The sequence below is a fragment of the Vigna unguiculata genome, chromosome 10, assembly GCF_037176805.1.
Source record: "Vigna unguiculata cultivar grain cowpea cultivar isolate G323 ecotype 2 chromosome 10, ASM3717680v1, whole genome shotgun sequence".
In the NCBI taxonomy this organism is placed as follows: Eukaryota; Viridiplantae; Streptophyta; class Magnoliopsida; order Fabales; family Fabaceae; genus Vigna; species Vigna unguiculata.
In genome coordinates, this window is record NC_140801.1 from 51,662,289 (window position 1) to 51,682,506 (window position 20,218).

A 20,218-nucleotide genomic window follows, 5' to 3' on the forward strand; every position below is an offset into this window, starting at 1 on the left:
GGATCGGAGTTTTGCCTCTTTACAATTTGGGTTTTTTTACCCGACCCGGAACATCTTTTTTGGTTACTGTCTGTGATGCCCTTTTTTTTTCTAATTTTACCTCTATTTATTATTTTATTTTTGTAACTGCATTTTTAATGTGTAATAATAAATAATAAAAATAAAAACTTTGATTAGTGACTAGGTGTTTATTGTTTGTTTAACATTGAACCAAAATGTTTTAAATTGATAAAATATTGTAAAAACAAGTGACCAAACTGATAAAGAAAATAATGTATCTGTTTACCAAATAAATAGTTCAATTTTTTATGTTTTTATCAAAATTCAGCTTAACCATAGTCCATCATATATTTAAAATAATTTATTTATATCATAATTTAACATTTATATATATATATATATATATATATATATATATATATGTAATTTTAGTCCTTAAAATAGATTTTTGGGTCTTTAATTTTTTTTCACTTTGATTCCTGTAAAAAAAACAATTGATTTTGTTCTTACTAATTTATTTTGACTCTCCTAAAATGTTCATTTTGTATCCTTACAATACTAAATAATTTATTTTTAGTCCCTGTCAAATATTTTTTAGAGCACTAATTTAACATAAAGAACATTATAGAAGCTATAAAATGAATATTTTTAGGAGTTAAAATAATTTAACAAGGGCCAAAATAAAAATCAACCAAAAATCTAATAAAATTAACCCTTAAACACCAAAAGAAAATCATGAATATACTATATCGACAAAACATACTTGTGACTGAATTTAATAACAATGATATTTAAAATTCATATACGTTACACATTTTAGTCATACTGAAATATGAATTATGAAATTATTACTATATGACTAAATAAATAACTACAAATATTTTTATTAGAAGCTTGTAACAATCATCATCATGCGCCAAATTTTACTTTACTACTTTAAATTGTGTGGTAACTTTTTCAAGGATATATTATAACGACATTAATTATGAAATTATTTCTTATCTTACTAGATGTCAAATTATAAACAGCTTTGAAAGTTGTATAAAAGCAAACAAAAAAAAAAATCTAGAAAACCTATCCATCTGAACCAAGCCAAATTAAACTGAATCGTTTATTATTTTTATATTTGATTCAAATAAAACATTGAAAAATAACTCATCCAAATAAAATCTCAAACACCCCTTATAAATTAAACCAGTTAATTTTCACCAGTATTGTGAAGTCACCTGGTTATAAAGGCTGTGTGAACTTGTAACTGCTCAATTTCTAATTCAACCTGTCGGATCATAAAATATAATAGAGCAACAAAATTTTATCACTTGTAAGGAAAATCTAACTATATCCCATAGCCTCAAAATATTCTATTGTATGCATTCAGAATGCAAAATCCAATCACTTTTGAGTTGAGCGCAAGTGATGCAATAACCAATGCTTAATATCCGACCATAGTCTAAAATACCATCAAACCAAGCTTAAAACTATCTTTCAAACAACAACTTAGCGAAAAATTACAATGAGAAGTGCACCAGCGTTTAGCTAATACTTTTGAAGTTACAAACAGAGGAGATGGCATTTTCAAAATATGCCTAGTGGATTACAGGAAGCAAATAATGAATTTGCTTCACATCAGAAATAGCTAGAGACAACAAGAAATGAAACAATGAAGAGGGAATACAGAATATCTTACACAAACGTACAGATTGATGATATCAATTATAGAATGATTGCCGCTTCTGCTCCACCTTTACAACAGGAAGAACCACCATAAATCTCAAATGTACATAATCACGCTGAAGCTGAACTTTGAACTCTGTTTGAGGCTATTGTTCACCAGGAAGTACAGATGAAAGCCAATCAGAAGCTGCCATTTGAATATCCGTCTCAGTATGAGGAGACAGAAAGAGAGGAGTAACTGCAACCTGTTCATTAAAATCAGATTCAAGGTTCATTCAGAGGAGAAAAATGAACTTGATCGCATATATAGTAACAGATTAACAGCCCGATGAAGATGTTTATTGTTTGCGTGCAGTCCTTAAGAACATAAAATATTATTAGGTGAAAAAGTTAATGATACATTTCACATTAGAGACATGCAAAGAGATAATTCAGTTAGCCAACTTACATATCCACTTTCAAGTGCTCTGTAATCCAAATCATCATCTATATCTTCCTGCTGTTTATCCAAAAACTGCAGATAGAAGTATAGTATAGCTGAGTTCACATCCAGGAACAATTCAAATAATTAATCTTCATTTGAATGTAACATAGAAAGTACTGAATCATGTATAATAAACAATTTCAGTCATTTTTGAAAAAAGAAAATCTTTGAACCATTAGACAAATTGATCAACTTAAGCTACTAGAAGTATGGTTTCAAAAATTATCATAAACTGAGACAAATATTGACTGGTTACCCATGGAGAGGATTGCCATTGTTGTGGATTCAGAATCAAGATACAACAAAATAAAGTTGTATCTTTCTCAAGCAGTACAGAAGTCCATCTTCCATTCAAATGAACAGTGTCACGACATTATACTACTCATACTTTTGAAGATCATCTAGCTAACACTATGAGGGAAGTGGAAAGTTCAACCACAAGGGGTCGAATAATTTTTTTAGAAAATATTTATATGTCGAGGACTCATTTGTCATTGATTCAGTGACATAATGAAAGTGAGTTTGATCACTACTTAAAAACAAGTCTTGCCTAACTAAAATGCAATAATAGGTTTAGGTATTATATTGTCACACATAGGGTATGGATATGTGTATGAACATTAGAGTTGAGGGATATAATTTATAATAATCTGGTACCCTCCCACTACATTCCCATCCTTGTACCAACCCACCCCTTTTATTTTCATTTTTAGGCAAGTTGGAAATGAGGTGGTTGTCGACCTTCCCATTTCCAAATCTATTTTTTAAAAGCAGTCAACCTTCCCTAAACTTGGTATGGAACGGTTGACCCATACTGCCATCTCCCTCTCATTTACCTCAAGTCTGAAGTACTTCTTCACCCTGTTAGAATCAGGTTTTCCTGCAGCTCCAATTGATTCAACAATCTCCAAATTCTTTTTCTGAGTAGTTAATCTCCGAGCTGCACCCTGAAGTACACCAAGATGTGAAAGATTCTACTATCAGCATCAATAACAGCAAAATAATTACCAGATTAAACAGAAACGGAATGTGCAAAAGATGCCAATATTTAGGACACTCACAGCAGCAGAGGCATCACGGCCAATCTGTGCAAACTGAAGACCAAAGCCTTGTTTACTGGCCAAGAAATGACCAGGAGGATACCGGCTAGTTGAAACTGCCTGCCAGTTTGGAGTGGATCTCCACATACTTTGCTTGGTCAACTTGAAGCCCTGTCGGCAAAACAATACCACAGCAGCCATATGATATCTTCGGACCAAAAACAGTTCACTAAACAGTAAACACAGTGAAACAAAAAATAAGAATGGTGAAATTAAAACATGTTGCCTAATTAAGAAAGGGGACAGGGAAGGAAATACACGTTAATCACAATGTTAAACGGTCACATTTCAAATCCTCTTTAAGAGGAAATTTCCCAGGAAAAGGGTTCACAATCTACATACAGTTACCGCCTCTGTATGCAATACAATTTTTAAAATGTGAGAATAAACATTTCCATCCCATCCCACACCATTTTTTGTCTACTCAAGATTTCCAGTGAAGAAAAATATAACAAGAATCACACATAATCATGTAATTGAAAGCTGCAAACATTTCAGCCCCAGCTGAGAAGCCAAAACGTTACATGACATCAAGAAGTCGTTAGGTTCCTCTCTCTGAGACTTTCTCATTACTCTGAGAGTAGTACATGAAACTCCCAATAAATGTAAGTCATCTTTCATTATTAGAAAAGACATATCCCAATAAAAAGGGCAACTAGAAGTAAATCTTTAAAAGCAGAACCTACAAAGCACTTATACATAAAGACCTGAATGCAACATTATAACTTCGAAGAAAAAAAAAATTGATTATAAGCCAAGAATATCATCCATACTAGATTTTCCACCGTATATAACCCAAATATAGAACATTATCACATTTCAGTGGAGGACTAGATATTATTATCCAAACTAATAAAAATTTTGTACCTTGCTGCTTAAAGGCGATGTAGGAATTTCTATACCCAGAAAACAGCTTTTGGGGAAAGTTCCCTGTAAAACATCCCTGATAGCTGCCTTTATTAAAGGTAAACAGAGTTCTACTGCATCCTTGAAATCAGTCTCTTGACTTTCATCCTTCTTCCTGCAGCACGGCAGCAGGATATGGTACTAGTTCATTATCTCCAGCAGGAAAATACAGTTAAGCTGGAAATCATAAATAACAATCAACCTACCAATTTAATGATATTGACAAAGAAGGTACCCCACATAATAACGCCTCTCTTGCTCCAGCAACAACACCTGAGTAGAACCTGGCGATTTTAAAGCATGAAATCAACTTCTGCTCATACTCAGGGCGCGTGGAGGTGTTAATACAAAACCATAACAGACTATATTCAGGGGGGAGCGAGGACTCTGTACTAGTATAGGTTTACAAGTTTAAATCTATGCATAAGAGAAGGGAAAAACTTACTTGAGATGACCACAGCTTGATCCCCGGTTAATTCCGCTAATAACCTAAAATTTATATCATTTTCATCCATTAGTACTTAGTTAGTGAGAAGAGCGCACAAATAGTTATTAATTATATGACAGATGCTAACCAGCATTGGCTTTGACCATGAAAACAAGGCTCCAGATAAGGCTAGTGAAATACAATCGACAGGCGTTCCTGAATTATAAATTAGGAAAGAGTAAGGAATTTATGCAAGTATCATTGTCACAACTACGACAACAAATCATTTCCCAACTCATGATGCATTATATCAGTAATGACAAAGCCAAGACAGTATGAATTCCTTTATTACAAAAAATAAAAATAAAAATTTCTCTCCTAAGAAGTGGATCTGCAACATAAATCACACAATGTCATTCAGTTAAGTTAAAGATCACAACCTAAACGTCAGCAGCTACTATCCCATGATTCTAGGCAAGAGGGTGATGAAGAGACTTTTTTTGACTAAAAAATAACAAGCAAACCCACATCAACTATGAACGAAGTTAACATGAACTCACTGAAGAACACCATTATTCATATACACAACTAGAACCAAACCACGCCTACAAGAACTCCACACACATCGGATCTGACATAAAAACAAACAGTGGCTGGCGAAGACTAAACAGTAAGCAAACCACTAAGCTACACTCCACACAAAAAAGATTCCAAACAATTAAGAATCTCATCATCCAAATGAGTAGAAAGGAGCAAAGAGGTTCAACTGTTGAATCCAAACCTGAAACTTCAAAGGCGGTGGCACCATCAATCAGAGCAGAAGAGGCTTCCACGGTTTCTCCGATAGTGAGAGAGTGGCCCGAAACAGATTTGTCCCTGAAGCAACCATTTTCACGAACTAACAAATTACAAAGAGCGAGAAATCAAACGAAGCCAAAGCAAGCAAGGAAGGAAGCATGCGATGAAACAATTAGAGAGAACGCAAAGTGGGACCCACGATTGGGGAACGCAGACATGGACATCGTAGAGGCCGAGGCGCACGAGAGCTTGGACGAGGAATGTTAGACCCGGGGACTCGATGCCGTCGCTGTTGGTTACCAACACGACGGGTTTGGAGATTGAGCTGTCGCCGTCGCCGGCGACGGCGTCACCGGCGGGTGAAGAAGGTTGCGGGGACGAAATTGAAGTTTGGGCATTGTTATTGAGTTCTTCTTCTTCTGGCTGTTCGGTACGCTTTCGGTTGAGAAGCATTTCTTGGAGGCCTGAGGGTATGGCGTTGTTCACCGAACCAGACGACGTCGTCATGGCAGAGCGCAGAGAGAGAGGAAGCAGTGACAGTGTTTAGTTTCGGTAGGATTGTGAAGTTTATGGAGTGAGTTTTTTTCCCTCGTTTTAGTTAAATTAAATGCCTTTGATTATCTTTTTGTTATTACTTTTCTCATAGTAATTAACCATTTTAATAATGGTATTTAGAATTTACATTTTTTACATTTTAATTTTTGTTGCTGATGTTAATTTTTTATTATTGAAAAATCTCACCCGTTACTTTATCCATTAGTTTTTTTTTTTTTTTAAATTCATCAGTTTTAGTTTTAGAAAGGAATGACTCAACTCAACCCAAGTAATCGATTAATTAAGAGTAATTTCTTGATACAAAAATAATTATATTGTATTTATTTTAAATTTCCATATAACCAATAAAAAAAATAAAACAAGAATAATAGAAAGACCATAAAATCCTTAATTGGTCTATAGGGTGTTCAGTTTTGTGGGTGGCAACACTGAACAAAGTCAATCTCCAAAACAAACCCAAATCTTTCTTGTTCTCGTACTAGATTAGATTAGATACTACACATGTTGCAGTGTCTCACTCTGTTTCCTCGTCTTCTTCGAAAGTCGGTGAGTCTCTTTCTCTCTCTCATCCACTAATTTCACGGACTTGAGTTCCACCTTCCTTCAGGTTCTCTCTCATTCTTTTTTTTTTTTCTGTATTAGCAATGTGTTCATCAAATTAAAGTTCTTTCCTGGTGGGGTTTTGAGTCTGCTATGATTTTTTTATTGCTTGCTATGAATCCAGTTTAGGGTCATCAAAAAACTGTTTTTGTGTTGGTGGGTGTTTGTCATTTAGAATTTGAAAGATGAGACTCTAATGAGCAATTGACACTTTATAATGAGGAATTTGTACCAATTTTCATTCTTTTGTGAGAGTATGGAGTGGGGAGGGTAGGCTAATTGTGTGAGAACCTTGAGCACTTTCTGGAATCAGTGGCTTGCCAAGGAACAGGATTCTAAAAAATTCTGCTTTGTGTAACCCTTTCTCTCACTGTCCTCAATGAAAAAGACTCTGGGAAAAAAATTGTGGTCTCCATTTACTGTTGGTACTCAGCAGAGAATCAAAATTAGATAAAATTTCCTATTGGCAAAACAGATATCAAATTTATCTTTTCTTAATGAAGAATGTCAATGATTTTAGTGTAGCTATTGCTTCTGAAATTGGGCTGATTCGTAGTTATTCATTTCTTTCTGTGATTCTTGTATTTTGGGCAGTTCTCATTTCCTTCCTAAATGGAGCTCAAAGAAGATCCTGGACCAATTGATAATTATGTACTTTATGATCAAGATAATCATGTTTCTTCAGCAGTTTGGGATGGACACGTAAGTGGACATTCTTTTATTGATAATTTCTGTTTAATCATGTGAAAATTTATCATATTCATATCACTGGATATGATCATATTATTCAAATCTACAGGAACGTGGTGTACTTAGGTGCCATGAACACACTTCAATGCTTGATCAGTGGAAACTCACACCTAAACAGATTACGTTGGTTGAGAAGGCTGGTTTCGGTTACCTACGATTACTTCCTGCTATGAGTCTTGACAATGCACTGATAGCAGCTTTGGTTGAACGGTGGAGGAGAGAAACAAATACATTTCACTTAACTGTTGGAGAATTGACAATAACCCTAGAAGATGTGTCACTATTACTTGGATTGGCTATTGATGGAGAACCTGTGATAGGTCCAATAAGTGCACCAAGTTCAGTTTGTGAAAAGTTACTAGGGAGAGTGCCGGAGGATCTGAATGGTGGAATGGTGAAGCTGACTTGGTTGAAGGAGTTCTTTAGTGAGTGTGCTGAAGATGCACCGCCGGAGGAAACCGAACGCTGTACACGTGCTTACCTTCTATATCTCGTCGGCAGCACAATATTCTCTACTACAACAGGGAACAAAGTCCCTGTTATGTACCTTTCTTTGTTTGAAGACTTTGATAAGGCTGGGAAATTTGCTTGGGGTGCAGGAGCATTGGCATTTTTATATAGAGCACTTGGCAATGCTTCACTCAAATCTCAGAGCACCATTAGTGGCTGTCTAACTCTAGTACAGGTTATAATCACTTCCCTTTTCTCTCTTCTTTTGCTGATACTTCCAGATTGAACACTTGCTGAATAATAAATTAGTTATTGTTTTTAGTGCTGGAGTTATTCTCGCCTCAATGTTGGCCTGCCAAAGTTTAATCAAGAACCTGATACTAATTGCTTTCCCTTTGTGCTTAAATGGAAAGGGAAAAGTGGTTGTAGGACTAAATGTAATGTAGTGTCCTACAGAAAGGCTTTGGACTCTCTTAATCCATGTGATGTAAGTGCTAATATGGTGGTTTATTCGATGAAATTGGTAGATGAAAATGGTAAATCTGTGTTAATTGTTGTATATACACACAGGTCCAGTGGCTACCTTACAAGGATTTGGATTCTACAGCCATACCAGAAGATACAAAAGCTAGTCTGATTTTAAGGGCATCTAGGACTATGCTATTGTGTTTTGACAAGGCTGAAAGACACCTTCCTGATCGATGCTTAAGGCAATTTGGCTTGCATCAAACTATCCCAAAAGACGTCGAACGATGGGAGAGGAAGAGCCGTATTGTGGATCATGGGGTAGATCTGATGGGAAAAATGGACTTGGCTATCAAAGAGTGGTCGGAACGTTGGGTTCATATTGTTGATGATGGTGGTGACATTACAGATGAGGGTGTGTACATGCAATGGTATCACAAGATTACTCGGAAATATATTGGGAGAGTCACATCATCCCTGGAGTCAGAGTATCAAAGAACAGTATGTTTTGCTCATTAGTTGTTTATCTTTACTTTCTTTAACTTGAGTGTATGTTTTATGAATACTTGACTGCTACATGCTTTTGCAGGTTACTGCTATGAGGGAAATTGCCAGCATTGCTGATATAGTCTCAGCAGAAGGGTTGGATTCTTATAATAGAGAGTTACTCGATGAAGTGAAAAATATTGTACACAAATGTTTAACAGAGCAGTATGAAGAAATGCCAAATGATAAAGTGAAAAAGAAGGGTAATCGGAAACGTAGGCAAAAGGACCACCTAAGTATGGAATATGAATAGCACCAGTTCATAGTAGTGCAAGCTCACTCTGACCTTAGCCTACTGATATTTATAACTTCATGTTATTAAAAAGGATGAAGGTGTATAATCAAATGATCAACACCAGTACAAGATTGTATTCGACAGAAGAGGATGACATGACATATTTATTAACATTAAAAAAATTATTGAGACGTTTGAATGCAGATAGTTTGTAAGTATATGCTGTAAATCTCCATTTGTATTTTTGAAATTCTCTTAGTGTCAATTTATTTGTGCTTTCTTCATGCTCCAAGCATTCAGTCTTGTAATATTGACATCAGCAGTGCCATTATTGAAAGCATATAGTTGTGCTTTATCATTGATCACCAATGTGGGGTAAACTCTTGCTGTGATACAAGCTCTTCCCTCTCCTCCAAAACTCTCTACGACAGAATGATCAGTCTGTGGAATTGGGAAACTCATGCCTTAGAAAAATTATAGATCATTTGAACAAAAGAAAAGATGACACCAACTAAGAAAAATGACTTTTAACATACTATTAAATGTATCTGCTGACAAATCATATCTTTTTTGTAGACGAATGTTTGTGCTCAAGTGTATAAAATTATGTGTATATGCACTTGCTAAAACTTGAATCCAAATTTTCTAATGAGTTTTTTGTGTTATCTGATTGTTGAATCTTTAAAATACACTAATATTAGTATATTAAAATAGTTTTTAATATATTTTAAAACATCAAAATTAGTATCTATTAATGTATTTTGAAAGCTCATCAGATGGATATTCCTAACAACTCAGCAAAAAATTCAAATTTCTATAACTTAAAGAGTTCTATTTGAATGCAACCTTTGTGAGTATCAGTGGCTTCATCAGAAACTTACCAGTGTTCTCAACGAAAGCTGTTCATGAAGAGGTTCCACGTCAACAAAAGCTCCATAAGTGGTCAAATCATTGTTTTTATTTAAGGAAGACCTGTTTGCATACATGCATTTGTATGAGTTTGGAGACAAATTGAGTTGATAGAAATAAATAGAGGACACAAACAAATTAACCTGCTTTGATCACTGCATAAGAGCACCAAATTTTTATTTTGGTATTTGAATATTCTGAAGAAAACTGATGTGAACTCTTGCAATCCCTCAGAAGCAAAAACTAGCAGACCAAACGGACCCAGTTCACTTTTAATGGATGAACCCTTTTGACTACACAGAATTTTGGGGTCCGTCCAATTGTCCAATACTTCAGCCTCTATCAATTTATTCACTTCAAATGAAATTTCAACATCAGCCTGCAAAAAGGACAAATTATCACTCCAAATTTTTAAAACAGGTCTTAACTGTTAACTTGGTTCCCAAGCATTTTAATGGTGGGATTTTAGTCTTTTCATTTCAACTGTGACAATTGATTTTTGTAGTTATGTTTTTTCTCATTCTGATAGCGCCAATTAGATTAGATTTTACTATGATTTTAGTCTCTTTGTCATTTAGAATATATGGATGTGACACTTATTTATTACGTCAGAGAGAATAAAATTACATAATTAATCTGATTAGTACAATTAGACAATTAAATATTAGAATCGCAGAATTATTAAGAGACTTAATCATCACAGTTTAAACTCGAAAAAACTACACCATTTGAAGCAAAGAATATAATGAAGTCTTAAAACATTTTACCATCATTGTCTATTATGATTGATTTTAAAAAACTAAAAATAAACAATTTTTAGAAAGAAATGTTTATTAAATTAAAAATATAAAGTATACTACTATGTTCTGTTATAGTTCCCTATAGGTTTTTATTTTCATTCCAAGAGTTGGTAAAACTAACAGTTTTTTAGTTTTAGTTGCTAAAATAATGTTAACAAGACCAGATTAGCATAGTGAACAATTTCTCTAACTTTTATCTAAAACTGCACTTCTAATATCAAGATGGTTGATTGAATTCTAATGTGTAAGATGAGCTTAATTTAAAATTAAGTATTCCTATATTTAACTTCTAAAGAGTATTATAAACATCTTTTTGATGACTAAAATTTATGCAAGTTCCACTACTTAGAAAAGGAAACCTGGTAGATAAAATTATACTCTTATAAAACCACATTGCAACACTTATTATGTTTATATGGTAGTAGGTGAAATCTACCTGTGCTGCTGTAACACCATTAATTTGAAGCAATTGTCCTCCTTTTAGCACTTGGGGGGCCAAGTTCACTGGGTTTGCATGCAGCTTTTCAATTTCCATCACAGGCCATTGTACCAACTGTTTACCAGATCTGTGCAGCCAAATGGCCCTTGGAATTGCCTACAAAGATATATGTGCATCTTGGTCATGTTTTCTGTAACCACACTCCATCCATCACAAAAACATGGCTAAAAACCAAATCTAATGATTTGAGCCAAGATTCAAAATGTTTTGATTTGGTCAAAAGTCTTGTATTGAGTTCAGAATACAATGAACAAACACTGACAATATTGAAATGAACTTACAATGATTCCAGCCCATCCTTTCTTGATATCATCTGCCTCAATTGATGATTCGTCCACCCACCCAAGCAAAATCCTCCTCTTCTTTCCATCATCAAAGAAAGATTTTGAGGCATAGTATTTTCCATAATCAAATCTTAAAACAAATTCATCAAACCCTTTATCAGGGACAAACACATCCTTGGAAGTATTGTAACTCCCTATCGTATAGTAATCATGTCCTTTCAAGCTGGCCTTGAGCACATGCCTAACATCATCACCATTCACAGATGTTTCAACACCCAATTGGCCATTCTTGAAAACTGGAAAAAAATCTGGGCACTCCCACATTCTACTGTCTTTGGTTGAATATAAAGGGTGTTTGGCTTGAACCCAGTTAACAAAGTCTTTGCTCCTATACAACAGTGCCATTCCCCTAGTTCTTCTTTTGCTTCCAACAAGTACTCTCCAATGTCCATCTTGGCCTAGCCAAGCAGTGGTGGGGTCCCTAAATGAGTCTGATTCTATGTTGTTATCACTAGTTGGTGCCATTACAGGGTTTTGGGGAAACTTAACCCATTCCCTAAGAAAAGGGTCAGACAAATTTTTGGGCTTGGCCAAGTTTTGAACTTGGTGCTTCATGGAGTCAATTCCTGTGTACAAAATGGTTGGTTTGTTCCCAGGGAGCAGTGTGGTTGATCCTGACCAACAACCATTTATATCAGACGGCTGAGATGGGAAGATGGCAGGATCTAGTGTGGTCCAGTTCACAAGATCCTTTGACACTGAATGTCCCCACACAATATTTCCCCAAGTTGCACCTTTTGGATTGTATTGGTAGAACAGATGATAAAGTCCTCCATATCTCATTGGTCCTGCCAAAAATCCCAAGACAATTTTATATCCAAACAGTTTAATGTAAGAATTAAAAAGAGAAACAGAAACAGCTAAAAACAGTTTAATGTTTTTTTTTTCTTTTTTACTTTGACTTGTTTTCACAGTATTATTTTAAAACACAAACAAACGAATCCAATATCACAGAAGAGGTGCACTGAAGAGTGAAATTCATAATAAGAGAACTGAACTAACCATTGGGATCTGCAAGTCCAAATATACCGAAGTGTCCATTTGATGATAACATGTCAAGTGGCAAAAGCAAGAAGACAAAAATAGAAACTGTATATTAGAGACCAAATACTTACGCAGAAAACAAAGAATAGGAATGAATGAATAAAGAAAATTTTAAGATGAGTTGAAGGAAAGAATGTTATGTATACCATTTATCCAGTTCTTGGGAGGTTGGAAGTGATAAGCAGTTCTGTAAGGTTGATCATTGGAATCAGAAGACAGAGTCTGAAGATTTCTGCTAAGATGATGAGTAGCTACACTGCCATAAATGACAGAAAAGAGAATTAACAAACACATAGTAGGCATTGTCATGGTTGCTATGCGATGTTGTAATGTTGTGTTGTGGAGGAAAACAAATGTGCTCTGCTATCTATTTATACAGACAATAATGTTGTGTTGTGGAAATTTGTGAATGGTTCAAACTAAGGAAAGTGTTAATCTTTCGCTCAAAAGTCTGGGATGCAAAGAATAGGAAAAAGTGAGAAAGAAAAATATGAAGTTTTGTGCATTTTGTTAGAATTTTCAAGTCAACAACCTTTTGGTTGCACATTTCTTCATAGTACAACATAAAATTTGGATTGGATTCTCTGTTAAGTTTTGTTTGTGTTATTTTTTCATTCTGACTTTATAATATACTGAATATCATTAATTTAAACGTTTTAAAATATATTAAAAAAATATTTAAAATATTAATACAGTATATTTTTAATGTTTAACAGAAAGTTTTAAAATATATTAAAAAAATATTTAAAATATTAATACTGTATATTTTTAATGTTCAACAGAAAATAGTAAAAAAAAATTAAGTATAAAATCTTGACTCTAGAATATATGACTAATGAAACCAAAGTATAAATGAAAGCTAATAAAAAACAACTCGCTTTTAATCGTTGTTTTCGTTTTATTTTTAAACTTCTCAAAATTTAATTAAACTGTTGTTTAAAACTGGTGATTAATAATAAGGATAGATCTTATATTTTTTCTTCTTTAACGGCAATAGAGATGACCTAGTATTATGGAAATTAATTTTAGGGTTAAATATATTTTTTGTTTCTCAAATTTCAGTAAATTTTAAAATTAGTTCATTTTAAAATTTTATACCAATTTAGTCATTTATCTTTATAAATGTATGAATTTAGTTCTTCTTATCAAATTTTGGTAGACATTTTTAAACGCATTTTATAATAATATTTGAATTAACATTGAAACAAAAATATATCAAATGGTATAAATAATTCAAAATATTATAATGAATTTAGTCATTTTACTCCTTACTTACTTTGTTAAAAAATGTACAATAAATCGTTCTTGTCCTAAATAAATGATTTGAGAAAAAAAATTTGACTGGGCAAAGCAGTTAATGCATTGATGTTGAAACCCTAACCAATGCTATGAAGAGGTCGTCTTATTAGCATTCCTCCATGCAATAAATAACACGTGATGAAACCACTTTAAATGTTTGAATCCAAAATTAAAATATTTTTGAGAATTTTCTTATTAAAGACTTTACATTTTAATAAAAAAAATATAAAAACACTTAATTTGTGTCTAAATATAATCTGAGGTATTTGGTATCTACCGATTACTTTTGGTATCTAGAAAATACTTTTAATTTTGAATTTAAATTACTTTTAACAAGGTGGTTTGACCTATCTACTAATGGATACACAAAATTTAATCCATTTTTCAATTTTAATATTCATTTATCAAAAAGTGATATTGTCCATTACAATACTTATTCGAGTTAATGTCTTATATATTTAAATTGGTTAATTATTTATAATTGACAAAATTTAAATTATTATTAGAAGAATATGGTCTGGTAATTTTTGTTGTTGAAAGATATTTTGATCATCTTCAATGAAGTTGAGACGTATGAATTGCATATACATAAATTAGTTTAGAAGAAAATTCTTTGAAACTCCACCTATTATCGTGTACCTATTGTTCCAATTTACACAAATTTTATTCTCAAAACCAGCATTTTAACAACAACTATCATGCAAATTGAAATAATAATTGGCAATTTTATCATCACAACTAAAAAAATTCATATTTCCAACCAATTTTGTTTTAAATTTTTTTATAAGAAGTATTTATAAAATTTGTTACGAAAAAAAGTTACATTAAATTACTACCAATTTTTTTATAAAACATTTTTTACAATAAATTTGGTAAGAAATACTTATGAATTTTATAATTTTATAAAAAATAATTATTTACAAAAGAAATTATCTACTAATTAAGATTCTTAGAAAAAATAGTAAAAAAAAAAATTTTTTATAAATTATTTTAATAAATTTACAAAAAAAATCTCATGTAATATAAAAATTTTTAGTAGTAAATCATTCCAATTATTTTTGTAAAAATTTGTGAATGGTTTAAACTAAAGAAATCTTTCGCTCCAAAAGTCTAGAATGCAAAGAGTAGGAAAAAGAGAAAAAAAAGAATGAATATAAAGTCACTTTGAACCATTTTGTTATAATTTTTCAAGTGAACAACCTTATGAGTAATGAAACCTAAGTACAAATGAAAGCTAATAAAAAAACAACTCACACACTTTTAATTGTAATTATTTTTTATTTTAATTTCTCAAATTTTAATAAACTATTGTTTAAAATACTTTAACACTGGTGATTAACAATAAGGATGGATCTTATTAAGATTTTTTTTTCTTTAATGACAATAGAGGTAACCTATGGAAATTAATTTCGCAACATAAAAATTCTACCCATTACTTGGTAAAAGATGTACAGTTGCTCATTCTTGTCAGAAATAAATGATTTGAGAAAAATAAATTTGACTGAGCAAAGCAATTAATGCATTAATGTTGAAAACCTAACAAATGCTAAGAACAGGTCTTATTAGCATTCCTCCATGCAATAAATAACAGGAGATAAAACCATTTTACATATGTTTTTGGATACAAAATTAAAATACTTTTGGGATTTTTCTTATTAAATACTTTACATTTTTAATAAAAATATAAAAAACTCAATTTGTGCCTAAATATACCTTGGGTCATCTGGTATATCCACAAGTTAGTTTTGTTAAATAAAACTATATTTAGAAAAAATATATCTAGAAGATACTTTTAATTTTGAATTTAAATTACTTTTGAAAGGTGGGTTGACTTTGATCTAGCAAGATAATTCGTAAAATTTAAATATTTTTTTTAATTTTATTATTCTTTTACCAAAGTGATATTTTCTATAACCATACTTATTAGAGTTAATATTTTCTATATTATAGTTCTTATTAAGAAGTGGGTTTTTAAGGATAGACTTTTTTTTTAACAAATGGTTCTGGTACTATGTTAAGAAGTAGATTTTTAAGTCTAATTCAACTCCATAAAAATAGTTTATAAAATAAAATATATACTTTATTTATATATTATGAAATTATCTCATCTCTTATCTTATCAATATGAGATTTTCAACCTTCATCAAAATTTTCTACCAAAATTTTACTTCAATTTTATTTCTTCTTTTATGATTGATGTGTACAAGATAATTGTGTGATCACATTATAGCTAGAGGACAATGTCCTTAATTATGTGACTATATAATAAAGTGAGAATAGACCAATAAGAAATATTTATCATGGAAAACCTTACTATAATCATAAATGTTGAATCAACATAAGATAATCATTGTACCAGTCATGGATATTCTCAAACTGCAGTTAAAGCTGGAAGAATAAATAGTAAAATATGTTGGTGACATCATTTTTCTTAAATAATTTTTTAAGTTTGTCAGCTTATCAAATATTAAATTTGGATAATCACATGCATATTATTGTTAGCCTAATGATTCTTTGAGGCTTTGATAAAAGTAAAAATTATAATAATTCTCTTTCTAATTTCACTTTATGTGTGCTTTTTTCATGCTCCAAGCACTGAATCTTGTAATCTTGACATCTGCAGTACCATTATTGAAAGCATATATTTGTGCTTTATCATTTATTGCTAATGTTGGATAAACTCTGGCAGTGATGCACCCTCTTCCTTCTCCTCCAAAACTCTCTACTACTGAATGATCAACCTGTGTAAGAGAGAAACTACTTCGTTAGAAAAATCAAAATTATTTAACAAAAAAATAGCCAAAGATGAATATCTCTTACTACTTACACATTTTTTTTAGTCATCTTGTCATTACTATCTAATTTGTGATAAAAAAAATAGATAACAGTTAAGAAATAAATTTTAAATCTAAATCAATTTTTATATAAAAATCTTCGTAAAGTGAAATTTATATTTATTTATTTATGTATTATAAATTGATTTTATTTTTGATTAATATGGAATTCTAACATATTTTTTCTGAGTATAAACATCTCAAACTTGAAATTAGACCTTATAGATAATTTTGATAGTATGATTTGATAGCGAATGAAATAATAGACTCAACAAATAATTAATTCTGTTAAGATAAATTCTAATTTATGATTCTGTTACTGAATTAAAAAACAGACTTTAAATCTAATTTAACCTAAAAATCAGTTGGTAAGATAAATTTTACATTTATTTATACCGTCTAAATTTGGTATTATATCTAATTATGTAATACTTTCAAGAGGAACTTACCAAGGTTCTCAATGATAACTTCTCCTTAAGAGGATTCACGTCTACAAAAGTTCCATAAGTGGTCAAATCATTGTTCTTATTTAAGGAAGACCTGCCATGAATGCATTTGCATGATATGAGAAGAGTTTGAAGAGAAATTGAGTTGATGGAAATAATAAGAGGGTACATACAAATTAACCTGCTCTGGTCACTGCACAAGAGTACCAAATATTTTTGTTGGTATCTGAATATTGTGAAGAAAACTGATGTGAACTCTTGCAATCCCTCTGAAGCAAAAACCAGCAAACCAAAAGGACCCAATCCACTTCTGAGGGATGAAGAACCCTTTCTGCTACACAGAATTTGGGGGTCAGTCCAATACTTCAATTTTTCAGCCCTTCCCAATTCACTCACTTCAAATGAAATTTCAACATCAGCCTGCAAAGGAAAAGTTATTAACTTTGATGTGTGTACTACTATTATAATATCTGTGACATTTGATCCTGGTTTTCGTCGATACCTTAGTTTTTCATAAAAAAACACTTCTGCAACCATGATCCTGATCATACATATTTTAAAACCTTTAAGTAAAACTTACCTGTGTTGCTGTGACACCATTAATTTGAAGAAATTTGCCTCCTTTTAAGGTTTGGGGTGACAAGTTAACTGGTTTTTCTCGCAGCTTTTTAATTTCCTCCACTGGCCACTGTACCAATTGTTTACCAGATTTATGCAGCCAAATAGCCCTTGGAATTGTCTGCAAAAACACATGTGCATCATTCACCAAATCATTTGAGGTCAAATTCATTTTCTAAAGGAAAAAGAAAAAAACTGTGGAGCCATTGTATGAGTTGGCTCGTGATTTTTTAAATCATGTCATCTAATTATTTGAGCCTAGAGTCAACACTCATTGATTTGATCAAGTTTTGTCTTGATTGAGAAAACCAATGATAAAAAAAATTTAACAAAATGTTGCAATGCAATGAACTTACATGGATTCCAGACCATCCTTTCTTGATATCATCAGCAACACTTGAAGATTCGTTCACCCACCCAAGCAAAACCCTTCTCTTCTCTCCATCATCAAAGAAGGTTTTTGAGGCATAGTATTTTCCATAATCATATCTTAAAACAAATTCTTCAAACCCTTTATCAGGGATAAACCTATCTCTGGCACCATTGTAACTCCCAATCATGTAGTAATCATGTTTTTTATCATCCAAACTAACCTTAAGCACATGCCTCACATAATCATCATTCACTGATGTGTCAACACCCAATTGGCCATTCTTCAAAACTGGGAAAAAATCTGGACATTCCCACATTCCACTGCCTAGGGTTGAATGCAGAGGGTGTTTGGCTTGAACCCAATCAGAAAAATCTTTGCTTCTATACAAAAGTGCCATTCCCCTACTTCTTCTTTTGCTTCCAACAAGCACTCTCCAGTGTCCATCTTGACCTAGCCAAGCAGTGGAGGGATCCCTAAATGAACTTGAATTGATCTCATTAGCACTAGTTGGTGCCATTAGAGGGTTTTTTGTGGACTTCACCCATTCCCTGAGAAAAGGGTCAGACAAATTTTTAGGCTTTGCCATGTTTTGAACCTGCTGATTCAGTGGGTTGATTCCAGTGTATAAAATTGCTGGTTTATTACCAGGTAACACTGTGGCTGATCCTGACCAACAACCATTTATATCCGACGGCTGAGATGGGAAGATTGCAGGATCCAGTGGGGTCCAGTTCACAAGATCCTTTGACACTGAATGTGCCCACACAATATTTCCCCAAACTGCACCTTTAGGATTGTACTGATAGAACAGATGATAAAGTCCTCCATATCTCAATGGTCCTAAAGTAAAGACAATTTCTCATTTTTCATTGCAGAATAATAAGAGATAGTAAACAAGAACACGTATCAACTTGTTAATTCTTTAAACTATTGTTGTTAGATTCAAAATAATGAGTCCTTTTACGCGTCTTCTCTTTACTATATTCTATTCAAAAGAATCACGCCATGACACTTAGTCTCTGTTAACATGTCCATTTTTAAATTAGACAGAAACATTAAAAAACTTAGTACCTTTGACTTCACTTTTTATCTACATGTTTATTATATACAAAAAAGCCGACCAAATGAAAGAAACTTCTTCATCGATTACATGCTGTTTTTTTTTTCTTTTTCTCTGTCCCTACTCTATTTTAGCTCAATATATTTACGTTATATAGTAAATGATTTCTTCTACTGCTTCTTTGTAAGTTCCGTTCAACACACTCTGAGAAACATCAGTTTTCTGGTATTAAACGTTTCAACCATCATGAATTTCCAGAAATTCTGAAATAACTAGATGAATATGAGAATAGGGTGATGGTGAGATATATTACAACATGGATTGAAGGAAACTATATATACTAAGATATGAAAAACAGAAGCACTAAGAGAACTGAGAACTGAAAACTGAACTAACCATTTGGATCTGCAAGTCCAAACACAGCCGCGTATCCATTTCAGGGGTAACATGTCATCAAATGACAAAAAACAAGAAGAAACTGTGTGTTAGAGACATGAAATATTTGAACAACAAAGAAAATGAAAAGAATGGAAAGAAAGGAACAAAGGGTAGAAGAGAAAATTTGAGATGAGTTGAAGGAAAAAAGTTGTATATATACCATTAATCCAATTCTTTGGAGGTTGGAAGTGATAAGCTGTTCTGTAAGGTTGATTATAAGAATCAGAAGAAAAAGTGTGAAGATTGGTAGCTGCAGTGCCATAAATGGCAGAAAAGAGAGTGAACAGAGAAATGGTAGAGATGAACATGGTCATGGATGTTATGTGATAATGTCTCGGAGGAAGCAGGTGAACTCAAGTATCTATTTATATACATAACGTACAGTAATTATTATGCGAATAATACTATAATTATCATTTTTCTTATTTCATCTTTTATTCTCTCACATATAACTTAATTAGTATGAGTTATTAATCGATGTACTATTACTTTTTTATGTGAAAGAATCAATCGGTAGGAACAAGACAATAAAAAAGAATAAGGGGAGAAAAATAAACAACACAG

General features: G+C 32.4%; 3 protein-coding genes across 5 annotated transcripts; all 3 read right to left on the reverse strand.

Annotated features, from left to right (window-relative positions):
• Nucleotides 1–1,456: 1,456 nt before the first annotated feature.
• Nucleotides 1,457–5,967, reverse strand: LOC114166116 (uncharacterized). Of its 2 annotated transcripts, XM_028050781.2 has the most exons (10): nt 5,589–5,966; nt 5,373–5,467; nt 4,740–4,807; nt 4,610–4,653; nt 4,371–4,448; nt 4,126–4,279; nt 3,220–3,369; nt 2,995–3,105; nt 2,123–2,188; nt 1,457–1,919 (listed from the first exon to the last, which is right to left on the reverse strand). In XM_028050781.2, exons 1-10 carry the CDS (start codon nt 5,894–5,896, stop codon nt 1,821–1,823), a joined length of 1,173 nt encoding a protein of 390 aa, XP_027906582.1. In that variant the 5' UTR covers nt 5,897–5,966; the 3' UTR covers nt 1,457–1,820. The 2 variants fall into 2 exon arrangements, with proteins under 2 accessions (XP_027906582.1, XP_085523818.1); XM_085667692.1 differs by lacking the exon at nt 4,371–4,448 and having other exon boundaries at nt 5,589–5,967.
• A 2,992-nt stretch (nt 5,968–8,959) lies between these two features.
• On the reverse strand, nt 8,960–12,921 carry LOC114167661 (beta-fructofuranosidase, cell wall isozyme-like). The gene is made up of 7 exons (XM_028052778.2): nt 12,733–12,921; nt 12,545–12,553; nt 11,480–12,330; nt 11,136–11,294; nt 10,043–10,278; nt 9,872–9,962; nt 8,960–9,431 (listed from the first exon to the last, which is right to left on the reverse strand). The coding sequence occupies exons 1-7, from the start codon at nt 12,893–12,895 to the stop codon at nt 9,252–9,254; spliced, it is 1,689 nt and encodes a 562-aa protein (XP_027908579.1). The 5' UTR covers nt 12,896–12,921; the 3' UTR covers nt 8,960–9,251.
• A 3,375-nt stretch (nt 12,922–16,296) lies between these two features.
• Nucleotides 16,297–19,995, reverse strand: LOC114166130 (beta-fructofuranosidase, cell wall isozyme-like). Of its 2 annotated transcripts, none has more exons than XR_014985150.1 (7): nt 19,815–19,995; nt 19,613–19,621; nt 18,140–18,996; nt 17,746–17,904; nt 17,339–17,585; nt 17,169–17,259; nt 16,297–16,626 (listed from the first exon to the last, which is right to left on the reverse strand). XR_014985150.1 is itself a non-coding variant. In XM_028050800.2 (7 exons), exons 1-7 carry the CDS (start codon nt 19,966–19,968, stop codon nt 16,447–16,449), a joined length of 1,689 nt encoding a protein of 562 aa, XP_027906601.1. In that variant the 5' UTR covers nt 19,969–19,995; the 3' UTR covers nt 16,297–16,446. The 2 variants fall into 2 exon arrangements, 1 of the variants encoding a protein (XP_027906601.1); XM_028050800.2 differs by having other exon boundaries at nt 17,347–17,585.
• Between the last annotated feature and the right edge of the window lie 223 nt (nt 19,996–20,218).